The sequence below is a fragment of the Dermacentor albipictus genome, chromosome 1 (genome assembly GCF_038994185.2).
Source record: "Dermacentor albipictus isolate Rhodes 1998 colony chromosome 1, USDA_Dalb.pri_finalv2, whole genome shotgun sequence".
Lineage (NCBI taxonomy): Eukaryota > Metazoa > Arthropoda > Arachnida > Ixodida > Ixodidae > Dermacentor > Dermacentor albipictus.
Window position 1 is genome coordinate 158,695,118 of NC_091821.1, and position 20,202 is coordinate 158,715,319.

Consider the following 20,202-nt stretch of genomic DNA (forward strand, 5'->3'; position numbering starts at 1 on the left):
TAAGGGTTGGTTACACTGCGCACATTTCTCTATCACCTGATTGATAGCGTGATTATGTTCTATCATTGCGTAGCTTTTATGGAATCCTGCCTGGTCCTTTGGTTGACAGAAGTCTAAGGTGTTCCTGATTCTATTTGCGATTACCCTAGCAAATATTTTGTAGGCAACGGAAGGTAAGCTGATCGGTCTATAATTTTTCAAGTCTTTGGCGTCCCCCTTCTTATGGATTAGGATTATGTTAGCGTTCTTCCAAGATTCTGGTTCGCTCAAGGTCCTGAGGCATTGCATATACAGGGTGACCAGTTTTTCTAGAACAATCTGCCCACCATTCTTCAACAAATCTGTTACCTGATCCTCCCCAGCTGCCTTCCCCCCTTTGCATAGCTCCCAAGGCTTTCTTTACTTCTTCCAGTGTTACTTGTGGGATTTCAAATTCCTCTGGACTGTTCTATTCCATTATCGTCGTGGGTGCCACTGGTACAGTATAAATCTCTATAGAACTCTTCAGCCACTTGAACTATCTCATATTAGTAATGATATTGCTGGCTTTGTCTTTTAATGCATACATCTGATTCTTGCCTATTTCTAGTTTTTTCTTCACTGCTGTTAGGCTTCCTCCATTCCTGAGAGCATGTTCAATTCTATCCATATTATACTTCCTTATGTCAGCTGTCTTACACTTGTTGATTAACTTGGAGAGTTCTGCCAGTTTTATTCTAGCTGTAGTGTTAGAGGCTTTCATACATTGGCATTTCTTGATCAGATCTTTCGTCTCCTGCGATAGCTTACTGGCATCCTGTCTAACGGAGTTACCACTGACTTCTATTACACATTCCTTGTTCATAAAAAATAGCCTTCAAATTTGAAAAAAATTTGCTAATCTCAACAAAGGAAACTTTCACTTTCAGTGATGTATCATTTTGTTGCAGAAAAGATACATGGTATTTCACAAAACCAAGGTGGATTCCTTTCATCAGACATATTTCCCTATCTCATAAAAAAATTGTTGAGGAGTAGTAGTCATTGGACACCCTGTTCATTCTTAACTGAACATACCCTGTAGGCAGTTACATTAAGTGTCAAAAAGCAATGCTGGAGCTGCATATACAGTCAAAAGTACTCTGCATAACAAACACTGGTTCAAGGAATGTTTTGGCATAACGAAGTTATCATTTGTAGTCATTATCCGACAGAAGTCAAAGCATCAAAATCAACACTAGAAAAAAGTCCACAAAGGGCACACTTTCGCTTCCTTGGTGCTTTCATGCTTTCAAGCCTAGACACTGCCACCGCCAAAAGAGAAAAAACTGAATACTTAAAAGCCACTTTTGCGACTCCCGACACCAAGAAAATGTTGATAAACAAATAGAAATATCATGCGTATCCAGCATTCCGCGCACAATTTGTTGGTGTGCAGCAACTGCATTGGAACCCCTGAGATCATCAAGGTTTACTTCCACAATGCCGTTCTCAAAGAAATGAGCAATGACAAAATCATCATGAGTTTTCACAACTTTGCTTAATCCTGTGATGAAGACACCAGAACACACAGTATGCAGCCATTCAGGCTGCCCCTCATGTATACGAGACCTTTCATACCATCTAGACTTTGTCGAAGTGCGTCCTGACACCATCACAATGGCTCACCCAACAGAATATGAAAACGTCGCATTGCTGCTCAGCAAGCGCAAGAGCCAAAATTATACTTTCAGAATTAAAACTTACTTTCTGTGCCACTAAACCTAAGTCTCAGAGTTAATAAATTTCACATCAATATTTTGTAGCAACTAAACTTTTTTTTTCTGAGACCCGCCATTTTCATTGTTGCAAGATTCAACTGTACTCAACACTAGAGTCGGTGAAGAGAACTTCACGAATGGCAGACTTAAAACAACCAGTTCAATGGAATAAGAAAGGAAAGGAAGTCAGAAGCTCCTAAACATCTTTTTCAGATAGAAGCATAATTTATTGCCTAGCATAGCCCAATCTCTACGCCAGAATATGCACCTGGCTGAAAGAGTGCTCTCATGGGCTTCTTTAATGTGCATGCAAAGCTCAATGCAGGAGCATTCTTGCATTCTATGGAATGAAATGAATGAATGGAATAGCCTTTGCTGTGAATCAAACCTGTCGGTTCATGCCCTGCCCAGGAGCAGAGTGCCATAACCTTTGAGCTGTACCTGCAGGTTATTAAGATACAGTTGTGTCACCTCACCAAGGTAACGCAATATGTTCAAAGAAAAATGTACTGGGCAGCAACTATAGAGTTTCTTAATCAAATAGCTCTTCACTGCAGGGTAGCTTTCACGTATTGAACCACTCAAACCGGAAAAGTAAGAACATTAAACTGTTGCCCACATCTTACTACTGTATCCACTAAACTTGTATGTTAAAAACTGAAGCCTTTCCAGAACTGCCGAACACAGGGCTATACCCAGAGGGGAGGGGGCTAGGAGGTTCCAACAAACAAGCTATGCTGCAATAGACATGAGAAGTTATGAAAAAAGATTTGGCAAAATGCAGTACTTTCTCAACAACATGCTTTTCAAACTTGCGAAGGTCAACGGTTGGAGGGAACAAAGTGTAGGTTGAAAAAAAAGTCCACAGAAAAGCTATATTCTATTAAAAGGCCCCTCACCAGGCCCCATAGCTAATTTCGGTTATATGCTGGAAGTTGTTACATGTCCTCTAGGGAATGTTCTGCCGCAAAAATTTTTCAAATCAGCTCATTAATAGCCGAGATAAAAATATTTTAGCGCCGTGAACCCACGATTTCAGCAGGCGGGCTCCACTACCAAGCAAGACGCTCTCTTCACTCGCCCCATCTAGCCTATGCAAGTGAAATTCCTTCCCTGCGTTCTCCCATACCGGACCTCGAGGATCGCGTGACACGTATGTCACAGGCACCGCCTTCATATCTTTTTCCGCTCGCCTTTTTCCACCTTTTTTTCGGCGCTACGCATTTTCGCTGATGACTTCACAAGTGAGCTGTTGTCTTGTTCACGCAGTGCATGTTTTTGCGCGCTGTGCACAACGAAACATGACTAGCGGTATAATTCAGTCCTACACGAATACAGAGGCAGAACAAGCGGATCACTGAGCGTGATCGCACGCTGGAACACGGTAGAAAATGGTATAGTTTCGGTAACTCCGCACGTGACCACACAACCATGGGAACAAGCAGACGAAGCAGAAGTACATCTCTCTTGCTTTGGTGCCAAGTAAAACAAAAAACACGCAGACATTCCGTTTGTGCGTTTTATTATTTTATTTTATTTTTATTTTATTATTTTATTATTATTATTTTATTATTTGTGCGTTTTTTATTTATCATTATTATTTCATTATTTTATTATTAATTCAATTCGTCAATTCAAGCAACAGATCACAGAGATAACAGAGGTCTTGAATAACTCTCGAAGTCATGTGTCACCACAAGCGACGTCACACTGCGGACACGATTACATAGGCGCAGGGGCACGATTACGTCACCGCCCAGCTTGGAGCGTGACGGCCGCGAGTGAAGAGGGAAATGCCGTTTGGATTGAAATTTCAGACCTTTCCACGGCGCGTAGCGATGTAATGCTTTGCAGACATGATTGCTTTGCCACGACAATGTATGCTTTGCGCTTGTCAGCTCAAAATTGCCAGACCTGGTGAGGGGTCCTTTAAGAGACACATGAGGGAAATGTCTCATGAAAAGATTAACAAGATTACATTTCAAATTGACATGACATTCCCCACAAAGCTCTGTTGAGCTATTTTGAAAGATGGCGCACCTAAGCATGCATAGCCAGCAGCAGATGATGCCAGCCCTGCAGATGTTGGAAAATTGTTTATAGAGCATATGTGAACGTTCCAATCCGCATAGTCAGGAAAGTCGTGTTTATGGAGGCACTCTCGACTCCTCTTGCGGACTGAAAGAAAAAAATACATCAAACAAGAAGGCTGAGGGGGATTAGAATTCAAAAAATGTGAGGTAATGCACTTTTGGAAAGGCTAACTTATTAGCAGTCTGATAGCACTTCATGATTGCGTGCAAATTATTACGGTCCGAAAATTTCATTGTATGGTTCCGTGTTGAATGCAAGCATACAAAGAGGTGTATGCAAATGCGTGCTACTCAAATTGCAAAGTTTTTTTTAAATATTTGCATACTTTAAGTGTGATTTTCTATAAAACTGCCTTTGCATGATATAAGTGTCATAAAATGTGCATAAATCTTTTTTGTGCTTTTTCAGTGGTTATCAATGTTACCCAGGCTTTCAAAACAATTACAGCAGAAACCATGCTCGATAATTATTTAAGTCAATGCGAAGCATTTCTGCCCCTGCAACTGGTGCAAAGCCCAAATGAACTCTCATCCTGCTGGGGAAGCGTTCACTCGAGGACCGCCACATGTGCAAGCCATGACAGTGACGATACACTATCAAAAACAGAGGTGGTCACAGAAAATTTGTCTTCGACAAAGTGCTTTTGAAAGTATGCATCTCAGTCCTGCAAGTGGCGGTACTACAATCACTGCCGCTTAATCTTGGCGGCCTGTTCAATGGCCATTCGCATGGCATGCCACTGCTCTTCTGTTGTTGCATGCAGCGCTTCTGTTGTTGCTGGCGCTCCACAGTCATGCTTATCTTGTCAGCCCATCACTTTGCCTCCTGCCTCGCCACTTCTGCATGCACTGCACACCTCTTCACTCTCTGCTCCTCTTCTGCTTGATACTTTCGAGGGTCCATTATATCTGCAAGTAGAGGCCTACACGCAACGTACGAAACAAATACCCAAGAAAGTGGATGGGAAAATGGCGCCGCAGTAGCTCAATTGGTAGAGCATCGCACGCAAAATGCTAAGGTTGTGGGTTCATTCCCCATCTATGGCAAGTTGTTTTTTCATCCACTTTCATTTCCACTAATTTATCATTTATTTCATTTATTAAGCACAAGTAATATCCCCTATGTTGTCCTTGGTGTCAGTGTTTGCTGGCTTCTTATGATATAACTAAGAAAAATCGGGCCCCTCGGTTAACTCCCTTTCTTCTCGTGTAGTGCCACCAAGTCGCATCTTTTTGTGGCATGCACACCTGCACCTTTGAGTGAAGCAAGGAGAGGAGGCACCAAGCCAGTAGCGACATGCGAGTGGGCACATGGGAGAGCGTGCACATGTGCATGGATCAAGGAGAGGCCGAGCAGGGAGGTGTGCACGTATCGGTGACAAACTCTGTGACCTTCGACAGCCCCATATTTGACCTTGGCTCCAAGTGGGCAAAGAAATGCTCCGCATTTAAAATGACCTTGCAACTTATCCTAATGTGACTGAGGCTTTGTTTTTAAATCACCTGGTGCAATTCAGAACATTTTTACATAATAACTAATCAGATGATTGCCTGTAATTAGTTAAAATGTTTAAAAACATATTTAAAGGATACATTAGAGCATTGTCGAAAACATTCAGGTGCATTTTTTTTTAGGTTACATATAAAGTGTAGGAAATTAGAATATTACACTGCAGTAGCTGGCTTGTGCGCTTAAACAGCCCACAAATGAAAGAACCTGGCATTATTCCTAATGTGCAATTTCATAGAAGCGACAGTGCACTGATATAATTCTTGTTGTATGGTAGCCAGCAGGTTTAGCTGTGCTCTTATGGGTCATTATTTGTTTTGTGAATAAGTGCGCTGGTTTCACTTACGACATTGCAATGAAAGAGCAGCTAAAGACTTTTCAGCTGTACTGTGGCCAACAATGTCATCGACACCTTGTCAAATTAGGGGGTCATTGGGTAAAATAAAGTATCAAGTTTGTTTCCTCACAGCTCGCTTGAGGGCAGTAGAGTGGCACCCTGCAAGCCAATAAGTAGTACAAAACATATGGCTTTCATACGCTTCCATTTTAGTGTGGAAAAATAGCATACAGGAAAAGGAATGTGGCACAAACATGCTAGTTCAATGTTTTTAACGATGGTCGAAGACTATCATTTTGATAGAATTTGAAAACGTTAATATTTCAATTGTGAACTACTTTCAGTTAATTACACATACCACAGGTTACATCGATACTTTTTCAGATCATGGCTAACATTTACCTGGGCCAGCCCATATGCACATAAAGGATTCCTTGTACCCTATCCAGCTGTCAGTGGATGGTAATCGCAACAAATTGCCAGCCATAATTGTTTTTCAACTAATGTAGGAATTAAAGCCCGCCATCTAAAACAAGCACAAATGTGAGAAGCTGGAGACCTGTTCTGAAACTAATCGTCAAAAAAAAAATGTACACATACTTTCATGTAGGCAGTTCTGCAGTCTTGGTGAATGTATTAATTCCTCTCTAGAGTGAGAAAATACATAGCTGTTATAGAGCACAATACAATCAGTCAGCAAGTCATTAGCCAAGAAAAAGTATCAAATCTGAGAGACATAACCAGCTATTACATAGCCATCAAATGCCTAAAACTAAATGTCATTTGCTTGGTATTCTTTGGCCATACCTAGCCCTTACACCACAAAACACCACACCATCATAAAACCAAATGTAATTTCTTACAGTGAAATGTAATAAAAAGTGTCACTCATGCACAAGTACACAATTTTCTGAAACACACAGCACAAAACAAAGCTCAAAATCACTGAAAATATATAAAGTAAGCTACCTGTGCCTGTATTCATGACTGATCAGCTTCAAGGACACTTCTATATGATATAAGACACAATGTCTCGCTGGAGTGAATGGCATAGCATTATTGCCCTTGACAACTTTATGCAACATGAAAATAAGGCCGATGAGAAGTGAGCAATACCTTCTTTCACACCCACTTCTGACAGCTTAGACAATTAATGTGCACTGAAAGGGATGTCACTAAAAATTATTGAACAAGAGTATGTTCAAGCATTTTCACAATGCATGTCACAATTTTTAAAACAGTCGAGCTTCGTTATAAGGATGTCAGACCTGTCAAAAAAATACTTTCATTTTATCTGATATTTGCTTAAGCCTACAAGCTGATATAGGTGGGAAAAAAAATCACAATCTGGCCTTTGCAAAAGAAATGCAGGCATATGTGATGCCTTTCATGTGCCAGAAAAGGTCTTGTCAATTTTAAAAGCTCGTTGGCAACTTGCCATGCCAACACATGGTACATGAACAATGCTAAATTAAAGACACACTTTGCACTGTTATAAATGTGCAACTATGCAATCGGTGTGATCACAAGGCATCCCCATGTAGGCGACTTATATGCGCTATGCAGGCCATTGGCCAAAACGTTTTGCACACGTACATCCAGAATGGGCAGTTTCGCACTGGCCTTACCTGGTATTTGATATCTTTGCTACCAGAATACGTACACTGAGGTGCCTCATAATCAGATCATGGTTTTGGCACGTAAAACCCAAGAATTTAATATGTGCACTGAGGTGCCAAGAAACAAATATTTACTTCACTATCACCAATAGTGACTCAGACCTTGCATTTTCAGTTTTCTTATAGCAGCAGAATACTAATGAATAAAGTACGACCAACAGAATTTTAGATTTACTTTGTTATATCAAATATTTCGTAATACTACAGACTAAATAGCACCTTTAAAATGTATACTTCATATTTACAAAAATAAAAAGTTACATTGAAATAATCATGTTTGTTTATCGATATGCGACTACACAGGCTATGATTAATCCAGTGCAAACTGGCACAACAGTCAGTAAACTGGAACTGTAGAGTGTGAAAGATCTTCAATGCAAAGCAAATTCATTTTTGAAATTTGTACAGACAGTACAAAGTTCCATTTTTGTTTTTACCTTTTGTACAGCACCCATTATTTCCATGGGAAAGAATACTTGTCACTATATGCAACGTCCAGGCAATAGAACAAAACGTAACTAACATGGCAAATGGCAATAAATACAAGTTATGTCAGTCAAGCCTGGACAAATTAGTATGGAATTGCTTGCTTCACTTTTATCTCCCATTTGTTTCTTGGCCACAAACTATGCCAGTGAACAATGAAACACCAAAAATGTTGCTCAATATGCTTGTTTTTTCCTTATTTTTAAATTCAGAAGCATATGGTCAAAATAAACTGCAAACAGGTAGGTGGCAGACTTATGGGCAGACTCACAGCTGCAAGCCATAATACAAATGCACATCAAAAAGTATCAAGAAACTCCAAAATGAGGGAACTTGGCCTATTTTTAAGCTTTTGCAGAGAACTCTGCAGCAGTTATGAAAGCAGGAAAACCACTTCTATGATGATGAGAATCACAGTTTGAGCAGGAGTGTTTGTGAGAACAGAAAGCATTCAAGTATATCAAGTACTAATCTGACTACTCATTGCAAGTCTTTAAGCAATTTTAACTAACAATCTCAGGATATCTTATACAATGATAAATTGCGCATAAAGAATACTCACTTTCCATTAAGCCAAATTCTATCCTCTCTAAATTTCTTCCCAACTGCAACTGTGGTTGTTGCACACAACTGTAAAAGAAATTTTAAGTTACAGTGATTAAAACCAAAAACAATTTCAAAAGCCATAGTAATCGTACAACACGGCAAGCCAATTTGTGACTGGTCTGTCAAGTCTACGCAGAGTCCTTGCAACTATATTCAATAAGGATACCATGGTTGTTGAATGTTCAAACAAGACTACTCAGCTATAGAAGCAACAAATAAAACTATGCAGCACCCATAACAATCAGCTGCTTTAGCATTGCTTTTTTTGCATCAACTCGTAGCAAAGCTGCATGTAACAAAGGGATAATAAATACGTATTTAACACAACACTCAAATTCTGCATTTGGCAAAGCTGTTTACCAGAAAAACTGGACATCAAATAAAATAGTGAAAGTCTAAGCAAATGGCAGCAACAGATGCCAATGTGCCAGGACCATGGTACTTGTCCTGTCAAGTGCATTTTCTGCCCCTTTCGTTTGATACCCCAGTTCCTTGAAGTCAAGAAGCGTGACCAAGTAACACTAGGTGCTCTTGACTGCCGTTAGATATGCAATTAGATATGATTGTTATGATCGAACTGTCAAATGTGAGAAACGTTCAGGCATGCATTCCCATGACAAAATAATTGCCCTCTTCCTCGAAAAAGCGTCGCCCCTTTATGCCCCGAGCAGACACAAAGGGAAAAATGAAGAAGACCCAATGGGCAGGAGCTCGTCGACTGCAGAACCTGACAAAGGCACTGATACTTCCACAGGTTCCCCAAGTTTTCCAAGAAGATATCGACTACAAGAAGACCGCAAGGGATTACTGAAGGCCGTCTTGGCCCCCGTGTAAGGCAGGTTATGATCGACTTATCAAGCGTGAGAAACGTTTAAGCAGGCGTTCCTGTGTCGACATAATTGCCCTCTTCCCCGAAAAAGCGTCACCCCTTTGTGCCCTGAGCAGACACAAAGAGAAGGACGAAAAGAGGAAGACCTGAAGGGCAGGAGCTCGTCGACTGTAGAATCTGACGAAGGCACTGATACTTCCACCAGTTCCCTAAGTTTGCTAACAAGACATCAATGACCACAAGACCGCGAGGGGTTACTTAAGGCCGTCCTGGCGCCTGTGTTTAGCAGAACCGCTCGAGACTCATATAGAGTCACAACCATGTACCAATGAAGTGAATAGATTCTTTTCTACTTTCTTTTCATCATCACCATGATCAATGCCCACCTTCGTCGTCATTTCCTGATTCTTGCGGTGAAGACCCACATCAGCCAGTCAAGACTGTATCACGATGCACATGATCATCATCCTCCCCTCCCACACAACCAAGCAGCGATTCGAAAGATGACCAGCTTCTTTAAATGACTAACACACCGTTTCATTAAAGGCCAACTGCAACGAAATTTCATTTTGGTTATATTGGCAATAGATGTGTAGTATATACTACAGAAGCAATCTTGGCCAAGCTATACGCCTGGTAGTTGTGTAATCCTCTATTAGCAGCCTTTAAATAGCGCCGAAGGAGATGATGCATGCATGTGGTTCTTAGCGGATATGGCACGTCCAAGTATGCCGATTCCAACACTTTTCAGCCCGTCGCAGGCAGCCATGGGTGCAGCCCAATTTTGGAGGTCATGCCAAAGAGTATATTTTTCAGTTTCAAAATAAAAAATGTCAACTTTTGCGAGCCTTTTCTGACACATCCACTCGTATTTCAAATGCAAAATTTTGCAAGGAGACCTGCTCTATGCCTACACAATTTGAAACATGACTCTTTATGCAGCCCAAAATTTTGTTTTGCAGTTGGCCTTTCATTTGTTGTCTCAATGTTGCTGTCCATTATTTAAATCAAACTCTGTGGGCCCACATGGTTTTTCCAGTCATCAGAAGCTAAGCACCTGGGTTATGCAGCTGCCAATGCCAAGTGTTGGAGCTGGCTGCAATTAATGTTGTAGATCAAGTAGTGTCTTATGCGCAGAAAACAAAAAGCTAGGCACAAGGCAGCACTGGTTGCTTAAAGTTGCAGCTTAGAATGTGACTGCTTGAAGTGTAACTGCGAGTCGGCCTAGTTGGAACAGATTCATTTTTTTTTTTTTTACTTTTTGTGCGCAAACAGGGACCAAGAAGAGGAGCGCTCGTCCTTGTGTTGCTCCTCTTCTTCGTCCCTGTTTGTTTGCGTACAAAAAGTTTTTAAAAAGTGCTTGAAGTGGTTGTTTAAGAAGCACCTAGCTCACTCACATAAACAAGACTAACACCAAGAATCCAAATAATACCAGCATGTGCATTCACCACTTCATTTCGCCCAAGTTGCAGTCATAAGTGATGCATTTAGTGAGTGAGGGACTTAAGGAGTGAGTAAATTATTGAGTGATTTCTATCACCTTTTTTGCAGCAGTACTAGACACAGTGCTTAAATTGCTGTCTTAGTTAGAACTTTGATCAAATTCATTGCCTCTAATTTGCAACCGTGTGGCACTGCATTGATTATCTTTACTTCGGTTCAGTAATTTCATGCTGTTCATAGCATCTAGTAGTAAAATTGCTTTTAAATTATAAACATTCAGTAAACAGCAAGCAGCCAGTGTAGTACGAGACCATACCACAAAGACACGCTACGCAAGGTCATGCGCATACATACTCTGAACAAGAATAGCAGTATGTATTAAAGCAGTTCTTTTAAGTGCTTCTAAGCTCATTCCATTCTACGTGACAGTGCACTTGATGAAATAAAGTTTTCAGTGTAAACAAGATGATCACGAAAGAAAAACACATGAAAAGGACCAGCGTGTGTACTTCAATCTGGCAGTGTGCTGCATCACCGTGATAACTTTCACCCAACAACTAATGAAGCAATTGTGTGCTTTAAGGACTTTTCCTTTTTCAATTTTAATAAGTTGTACTGGGTTTACTGATAAAACAAAGTGGCTAGTTCACAATGACAGTTATTCTGACAGGCAGTAAGTGATTGATGGTTATTGTTTTTTTGGCACAAGAGCCAGAAATGGCCAAATAGTGCCATGACAATTGGTGATGAATGACAATGAGGATAGTTGAAAATGGTGGAAATCGAGTGGCTGTATATTGGCCTAAAATATTCGTTGTTAATGGTGTAAAATATGTATCCATTAAAATATTGTCAATGAGAAGTGAGTCCTATGGTTCTAAAAGTACGTTGTGAAGGAATAGATACTAAAACGTGTTAACTTATAGCAACACCAGTGCTTCTGCGGAGCCCTTCAGCGCAAGGGCTGCGAGGCATGTGCTCTGTAAGTGATTTCATTGCAGCTACAGCCTCTAGGTAGAGGCTGTGCTACGAATAGCTTGGCCAAATAATTTCAATGGTATTCGTTTCTTCTAAGAACTTGAGTACTAATTTAAAATTATATAGAAGGTCATTGCCTAAAAATAAAACTGGGTGTAAAGGTATATTATGACAATACAAGAAAGGGAAGAACTTTCTTCTCTCCTTTTCTAATAATGGGCACTGAACGAGAACATGAAGGACTGTTCCAGTTCCAGTTAGAATATACGAGTGAGTGCTATAGGTATGCCCAATTCTTAATCTACAGAGCAGTACTTCCTGGTGTCTTGTTTTCTCAGAGATCCAGTTCCCTATCTTTGGTTTGATTAGGTGCAGTTTGTTGGATACCTGAGTGTCCCGTAGCCTTTGCCAATATTTCCGTAGTTTATATAGTAAAAATGGCTTAAGGTCTGTGTAGGGTACAGCTATATTGATGTTTGCATCAGCCCTTTCGTCAGCAGCTACGCTGCCCTCTAGGCCTCTATGGCCAGGCACCCAACAAAGAACAATTATTTGGTTCGACATGTATGCTGAGCACAGAAGGTTGTAAACTTCATTAAGGATAGGGTTTTTGTGTTTTCGTAGACTTGATATGCCACTAACAACGCTTAATGAATCTGTGAATATGACAGCCTTTAATATACCTGTTTGTTTTATATTGTCACGGTACAATGCGGACGGAAGACGGAGACGTTCAAGGTCAACAGGACAACCTGTTCAAAAACAAACGGAACGGAGGGACGTCATCGTCCTCTCCCAAATCTCAGCCACCCACTAGACGGAGTCCATTATTGCCCTCATCGTCGTTGTCTTCTAAGTAGAATATATGCTTGTCCCTCCCTAAAAGAGCATTGCCCCGATGCTAAACCAGAAATGTCACTTGCGGAAGTAAGAGTCTCTCGCATAGTTATTCGCTCACATACGGCTTCATGCAGACAACATGCACAAGTTCAGGACGGTGCGTGCGGCGCCGCGTACAATTGAGACTATCGGGAACGACCTCGTACTGAGTCGGCGCAATACTGAATATGGTACGAAGTATCGTCTTAACAGCTTCTCGAAGAGGCCTCGTTTCCGTATGGGTGTCCAAACCCACACCCTGTCGCCGACGTCATAGATGACCGTTCGACGATTAAGATCATAGCGCCTTGAGTCGTCTTGCTGCTGGCAGATCTGCAAGCGTGCGAGCTGCCGAGCCTCCTCTGCGCGTTGCGTAAGCACATAGGCGTCCGTACCAGTGTCGTGAAAGTCGTGTGGAAGCATTGCATCCAACATCGTTCATACATCCCGTCCGTGAACAAGAGTGAACGAAGTCATGCGGGTTGTCTCTTGTTTCGCCGTGTTGTATGCAAAGGTGATATAAGGTAGGATGTCGTCCCAATTTTTCTGTTCAACATCCACGTACATAGAGAGCATGTCTTCAATTGTTTTGTTTAGGCGTTCTGTTAATCCGTTGGTTTGTGGATGGTAGGCGGTTGACTTCCGATGAGACGTTCCACTTAGTAGCAAGACGTGATCGAACAGTGCAGCCATGAATGTGGTTCCTCAGTCTGTTATTATGATGGTTGGTGTGCCGTGTCGCAACACAACATGCTCAATGAAAAAGCGCGCCACCTCGGGTGCTGTACTTCTCTGGATTGCCTTTGTTTCAGCGTAACGTGCGAGATAGTTGGTTGCGACGATAACAAAGCGATTCCCTACAGTCAAAGTAGGAAGTGGGCCCAATATATCCATTACGATTTGGTCAAATGATCGTCGAGGAACCTGGACGGGTTGTAGGAGGCCAGCTGGTTTCGACGGAGGCGACTTGTGCCTCTGGCAGTCGAGGCAAGTGCAAACACAATTTTTCCCGGTGGTGGTAAGTCTCGGCTAGTAGTACCTCTGTTGCACTCTGGCCAGCGTTCCCGTGTAGCCTAAGTGACCAGAAGTCACCTCGTTGTGACAGGCTTCAAGTACTTCTGTACGAAGAGCTGCAGGAATGACGAGCAGATAGGTGGACCCCGTCGAAGAAAAGTTTCGTCTGTAAAGTACTTTCGCCCGCAAACAAAACGACAACAGTCCTCTTGCGAAAACTCTAGGTGGTTTCGCAGATCTGCCCTCCAAGTAAATGATGAGTTCAAGCAACTCAGGGTCGTCCCGTTGTTGCGAGATGGTGGATGTGTCCAGAACACAAAGAAATGTCGAGTTTTCTTGGGTGGAGCAGACGACTATCGGCGATCGAGACAGACAGTCAGCATCCATATGTTGTTTCCCCGACTTGTACTTGACAGTCATGTCAAACTCTTGCAACCGTAGGCTCCAACGCGCCAGTCGTCCCGAAGGATCTTTAAGGTTTGTCAGCCAACACAGTGAATGGTGGTCGCTTATAATGGTGAAGTGGCGGCCATACAAATATGGGCATAATTTCATAACTGCACATACTACGGCAAGGCATTCTTTCTCAGTCGTGGAGTAATTAGCCTCTGTGCGTGAGAGTGTTCTACTTGCATAGGCAAGTACTCTTTCTGTGCCCTCCTGCTGTTGCACAAGAACAGCTCCCAAGCCAACATTGCTTGCATCAGTGTGGACCAATGTAGGAGCGGTCTCATCAAAGTGAGCAAGCACTGGAGGTGTCTGGAGACGTTCCCGCAAGTCGTTGAATGCACCTTGCTCTTCGTTGCCCCATACAAAAGCAAAGTCGTCTCTCGTCAGGCGAGTTAACAGTGACGCAATATGAGCGAAGTCTGCAATAAACCGCCGGTAATAGGCACAGAGGCCGAGGAAGCGCCTGACAGCCTTTTTATTGGATGGTACGGGAAACTGTACGACGGCGGCAATTTTTTCGGGATCCAGGCGGACACCGGCGTGGCTGACGATGTGACCGAGAAACTGTAGTTCCGCAAAGCCAAAGTGGCACTTCGGTTTCAGGGTAAGGCCGGTGGACCGGATGGACTGCAGAACCACTTCAAGCCGTTCGAGATGTTCCTCAAATGTTGCGGAGAACACAATGACGTCATCGAGGTATACTAAGTAGGTTTTCCACTTCAGGCCTGAAAGCACAGTGTCCATGAGGCGTTGGAACGTAGCAGGGGCAGAGCACAAGCCGAAAGGCAAGACCTTAAATTCGTATAGGCCGTCTACTGCAACAGAAGCAGTTTTTTCACGGTCTCTCGGGTCTACCTCGATTTGCCAATATCCGCTTTTTAAATCCATTGAAGAGAAGTAACGCGCGTGTCGAAGCGTGTCAAGTGAATCGTCTATACGGGGAAGCGGGTACACATCTTTCTTTGCCACCTGGTTTAGTTTTCGGTAGTCCACAAAGAAACGCAAGCTGCTGTCCTTTTTCTTGACTAGAACTACAGGAGATGCCCAGGGACTCATTAATGGTTGGATCACGTCATCTTTAAGCATTTTTGTAACTTGATGCTGTATGGCTTCACATTCTCTGGGAGCAACACGATAAGGATTTTGGTGAGTTGGTCTTGCCGTATCCTCTGTAATTATTCGGTGCTTTGTTAGAGGTGTCCGACCGACGCTGGATGTCGACGCAAAGCAGTCGCTGAATTTGGCCAGTAGCGTAAGAAGCCGTTCTCGATCACGTGGCGACAAAGCAGTGCTGACGTCAAGTACAGGAGCTGGGTCTTGCGTAGGTGCTTCTTCGAGTAGTGAACAGCAGCCGCGGACATCCGCAACACCGTCAAAATAAGCCACAGCCGTGCCCTTTGGAAGGCGCCGTCGCTCAGTGCTAAAATTTGTTAGCAACAGGTTCGTGCGCCCATTTGTGACATTTACGATTCCTCGTGCAACCGAGATACCATGAGTGAAGAACAACGTGGTTATTTGGTCAGCAACGCCTGTGCAATGAAATGGTACATCACATGCTACCGAAACAAGAATACATGATCGAGGTGGGATGACAACGTCGTCTTCTGTTAGACGAAAGGAGTGGTGTTGCGGCGATAAGCAATAGACTAAACCAGGACTCTTATAAAACGTCACCATGCGATCCGGGATGTTAATTACGGCGCCATTTTCTTTCAGAAAATCCATTCCAATAATCAAATATTTACAGCACACAGGCAGAACGATGAAAGCGGCCACGAAAGAAGAATCCCCGATATCAATTCTAGAAGTACATCTTCCAGTAGGCATCAGTAATTGACCGCCTGCTGTCCTTATGTGAGGTCCCATCCATGGTGTCTTTACTTTCTTCAGGCGGAGGACGAGTTCTTGACTCATTATCGAGAAGTCGGCACCAGTGTCGACAAACACTGTCACTGGCTGTCTGTCCACCAAAACATCAATGTCGGCGTTCACAATTTCTTCGGTGTTTATTGGCTTCACAGCGTTCTGCAGTGGGAGTGTCGGGGGCTTTTTATTGCCTTGCGGTGGGCCTGCAACCTTACCCCCAGAGGTCGCCGCCTTCAGTTTCTCCGGCGTGGGCTGGGCGACCTTCGTCCTCGGAGGTCAGCAAATGTACGTCAAGTAGGTGAAGCCATCTGACGGGGAGGGGTTGGAGAACGCGACCAACGGCCGAAATCGGACATATCGTTGGGCACGGATTCGTCATTCGAGAGCGCTATTGGAGGTTCCCGAAAAGTAGTGTCGCCGCGGCGTAGCATGGAATCGTCATTTGCACGTCGAGCATAGGACCACAGACGATGAGGTCGAAATGACGTGTCGCGATGCCAGCAATTACGTGAAGTATGGCCAGCGCCTCCGCAGTAAAAGCAAAGTGGTCGCCTATCAACGGTGCACCATACGTCGGTTTTCCGAAATTGCGGTCGTCCCGTAGCGTCGTTTTGCGGCGTTGACCAAGGGGTGGCGAACGACGGCTGCTGGTGTGACTGCAGCGGCATAACGGGTGCGCGCCTCGAAGCATCCTCTTGCGGCGGCGACCAAGGAGCGGCTGTTAGAGGCTGGTGGTACGGCGGTGTGGTTGTGACGGGTGGTGGACACTGGACAGTGGCAGCGTAAGTCATGGGACACTGGTGACCTTGAAAATCGGCTGCCGGAAACGCCTGCCTGATTTCGTCGCGCACCACTTCGGCGATTGATGCTACAGGTCTATCCAATGTCGGGGTCAGAATATTTTGCACTTCCTCTCTGACAAGCTCTCTGATCAATTCGCGCAAGGAATTCTGATACTCGGCAGTCCCTGCGGCGGCATTGATTGCATTGCTGGTGGACAGTCGATTGTACTGCCTGCACCGTTGATGAAGGGCCCGCTCAATAGCCGTAGCCTCTTTGATAGTCAGTGACAGTGACTGGTGGATTCCGCACAAGCCCCGCGAACAACTGCTCTTTTACACCTCTCATGAGGTAGCACAGCTTCCTATCTTCAGTCACGTTCGTTCGGCTCTACGAAAGAGGCGGGCCATGTCCTCGGCAAACATTGTGACCGACTCATTAGGTTGTTGCACCCGCAGCTCCATTATCTGCTGGGCGCGGTCGCGTCGGTCGGCACTTGCAAAAGTATCCATGATCTTCTGTTGAAAGTCATTCCACGTCGTCGGGCTAGCTTCACGGTTCTCGTACCAAGCACGGCATCATCAAGGGCGAAATAGACATGGGAAAGCTTTTGCTGCTCAGTCCACTGGTTAATCTGTGCGACGCGTTCATACTTGTCAAGCCAGTCTTCAATGTCTTTGAAGACTGCACCGCAATAGTGATCGGGAACCAGTGGATGCAGAACGGTTACCTGTTGTGGACTGGGAAACCGGCTGCTTTGGGGTGCTTTGGGTGAGCTGGTTTCGGCCATTACGAGATGTGTGCCGCTGCCGGAGAGAGGTGGTTGAAGAGGGGAAAACTCCAGGGAAAGGCCTAGCAGTCGACGACTAAAGCAATGCACAGGTGTCGTAACTGGTGACAATGCGTCCGGGCTGGATGAACGACTCCCAGAAGGACTCCGGTGCATCAGGCGAACTCAGTACCCAGCACCTCCACCAGTGTCGCGGTATAACGCGGACCGAAGACAGGGAGACATTCAAGAACAACAGGACAACCTGTTCAAAAACAAACTGAACAGAGGCACGTCTTCTTCGTCCTCTCCCAAATCTCAGCCACCCACTAGACGGAGTCGTTATTGTTCCCATCGTCATTGTCTTCTAAGTAGAATATACGCGTCAATATGTTTCACAGCAGAGAGGGTTGCGTATGCCTACGCTGTGAAAATGCTGGTGTTTGGATTTAATGCACCGGACGTTGAAAATGACGGTCCGAGAGCTGCATAAGCTACACCATAAGTAGACTTTGAAGCGCCTGCATAAAACTCCGTGCAGGAGTACTTCGCCTGGAGTTCGAGGAAGTGTGAATGTATGTGTACCTCAGGCACATGTTTTGTTAATGCGACGAAAGACATATCACACTGGATATTCTGCGATTGCCAAGGTGGTGCAATGTTAGTGGGAGTGATTAGAACTGTTTCTTGATGTTGAATACCAGTTTCATGAGCCAGTTGTCCTAAGCGAACAGACAGAGGAGCTCGAACAGATGGGCGGTTCAGTGAAGTCTTGCAGAAGACAAGTCAAGTACAGTTGAGTAACACGGATGCTCGTTATTCAACTTACATTTTAACAAGTAGGAGAAGCTTAGATATGTTCTGCGCACATGTAAGGACCATTCGTTCACCTCGACATACAGACTTTCCACAGGACTTGTCCTAAATGCACCTGTTGCCAGCCGTATACCTAGATTGTGGACAGGGTCAAGAATTCCGAGAGCACTATTCGATGCGGATTGGTACAGCACGGCTCCGTAGTCGTCGTGTGATCGCACAAGGCTCTTATATACGCTAAGCAAACACCTCCTGTCACTGTCCCAGTTTGTTCGAGAAAGTAGCTTCAGCAGGTTCATTGTCTTCAAGCATTTCGCTTTAAGATATTTCAAGTGGGGAATGAAATTAAGTTTTGTGTCCAAGATGATACCTAAAAATTTGTGTTCAAGGCTGACCGATAGTCGTTCTCCATTAAGGTGAATAGCAGGTTCTGGCGATATGCCTCTTGTTTGAGAAGAGAACACATGTGCTTTTTTGAGGGTTAAATTTAAAACCATTTTCTTCTGACCACTTTGAGAGTTTGTTTAGGCCAAGCTGTAGCTGTCTCTCACAGATGCTAAGATTGCACGACCTAAAAGCTACCTGTACAATGTCTACATAAACAGAGTAAAAGAGTGTGTGAGGTATGATGGTATGTAAGGAGTTCATTTTCACAATAAAGAGCGTACAGCTCAGCACTCCACCCTGCGGTACACCTGTCTCCTGTAGGAATGATCGAATGATGTAGGAATGAACTAACACAAAACGTTCTGTCAGACAGGTAGCTTTCAATAATGTTCAGCCAAGTTGCCACGTATACCCATTCCAGAAAGATCCCGAAGGATTCCAAAGCGCCATGTAGTGTCATATGCCTTTTCCATATCAAGGAATACAGATACGACAAGCTGTTTGTGGATAAAGGCTTCCTGGACGTACATTTCTATGCGAACAAGCTGGTCTGTCGTCAATCTACCTTCCCTAAAACTGAATTGGTATGGGTCTAATATTTTGTTGGTTTCAAGATAGTGGAGCAAGTGTTTGTTCATCTTTTTGATGAGTTTGCATAGGCAGCTTGTCAACGCTATAGGCCTGTAACTGTTTGCAAAGGAAGGGTCCTTACCCTGTTTCAGAATGGGAACTATAATGGCCTCTTTCCAGACTGAGGGAATCTGGCCAGAGGACCATACATTATTGTAAAGAAAAAGAAGGGTTTTTTGTGTTTCAGATGGCAAGTGCTTTAACATTTCATATATTATGTGGTCAAAACCTGGGGCAGATTTATTGCAGCCGTTTAGTGCTGCTTGAAACTCTCATCATCATCATCATCATCATCAGCCTGGTTACGCCCACTGCATGGCAAAGGCCTCTCCCATATTTCTCCAACAACCCCGGTCATGTACTAATTGTGGCCACGCCGTCCCTGCAAACGTCTTAATCTCATCCGCCCACCTAACTTTCTGCCGCCCCCTGCTACGCTTCCCTTCCCTTGGGATCCAGTCCGTAACCCTTAATGACCATCGGTTATCTTCCCTCCTCATTACATGTCCTGCCCATGCCCATTTCCTTTTCTTGATTTCAACTAAGATGTCATTAACTCGCGTTTGTTCCCTGACCCAATCTGCTCTTTTCTTATCCCTTAACGTTACACCTATCATTCTTCTTTCCATAGCTCGTTGCGTCGTTCTCAATTTGAGTAGAAATCTTTTCGTAAGCCTCCAGGTTTCTGCCCCGAGGGTGAGTACTGGTAAGGCTTGAAACTCTGCTATGCGCCAAATGGTCCATTGTATACCTCACATTTTGCACTTTTTCGTTCTAATGGCTACCGTTCTATTTGTGTTTTGTGTCTTTGGAACGTGTCAGAGTAGTGCGACGAACTGGATATGTGTTCAAAATGTGCGCCTAGAAAGTTCGCCTGGTCTTCCATACTATCTCCCTGAGTATTTACTAAG

The 20,202-nt window shown here is 43.8% G+C and overlaps 1 protein-coding gene across 9 annotated transcripts in view; it reads right to left on the reverse strand.

Moving 5' to 3' along the window:
- Nucleotides 1-20,202, reverse strand: part of Mvd (mevalonate diphosphate decarboxylase) — a 121,868-nt gene that overhangs the window by 95,535 nt on the left and 6,131 nt on the right. For 7 of the 9 annotated variants that reach the window (XR_010567133.2, XM_065442877.2, XM_065442819.2 and 4 more), the window contains exons 3-5: nucleotides 8,407-8,474; nucleotides 6,280-6,347; nucleotides 3,780-3,917 (exon numbers count right to left, since the gene is read on the reverse strand). Coding sequence is in view for 8 of the 9 variants with exons in the window: in XM_065442877.2 (XP_065298949.1) it covers nucleotides 3,780-3,917; nucleotides 6,280-6,347; nucleotides 8,407-8,474 (274 nt within the window). In the remaining variant the exon portion in view is untranslated. The remainder of the gene's footprint in view (nucleotides 1-3,779; nucleotides 3,918-6,279; nucleotides 6,348-8,406; nucleotides 8,475-20,202) is intronic. The other 2 variants (XM_065442838.2, XM_065442885.2) reach the window with 2 other exon arrangements.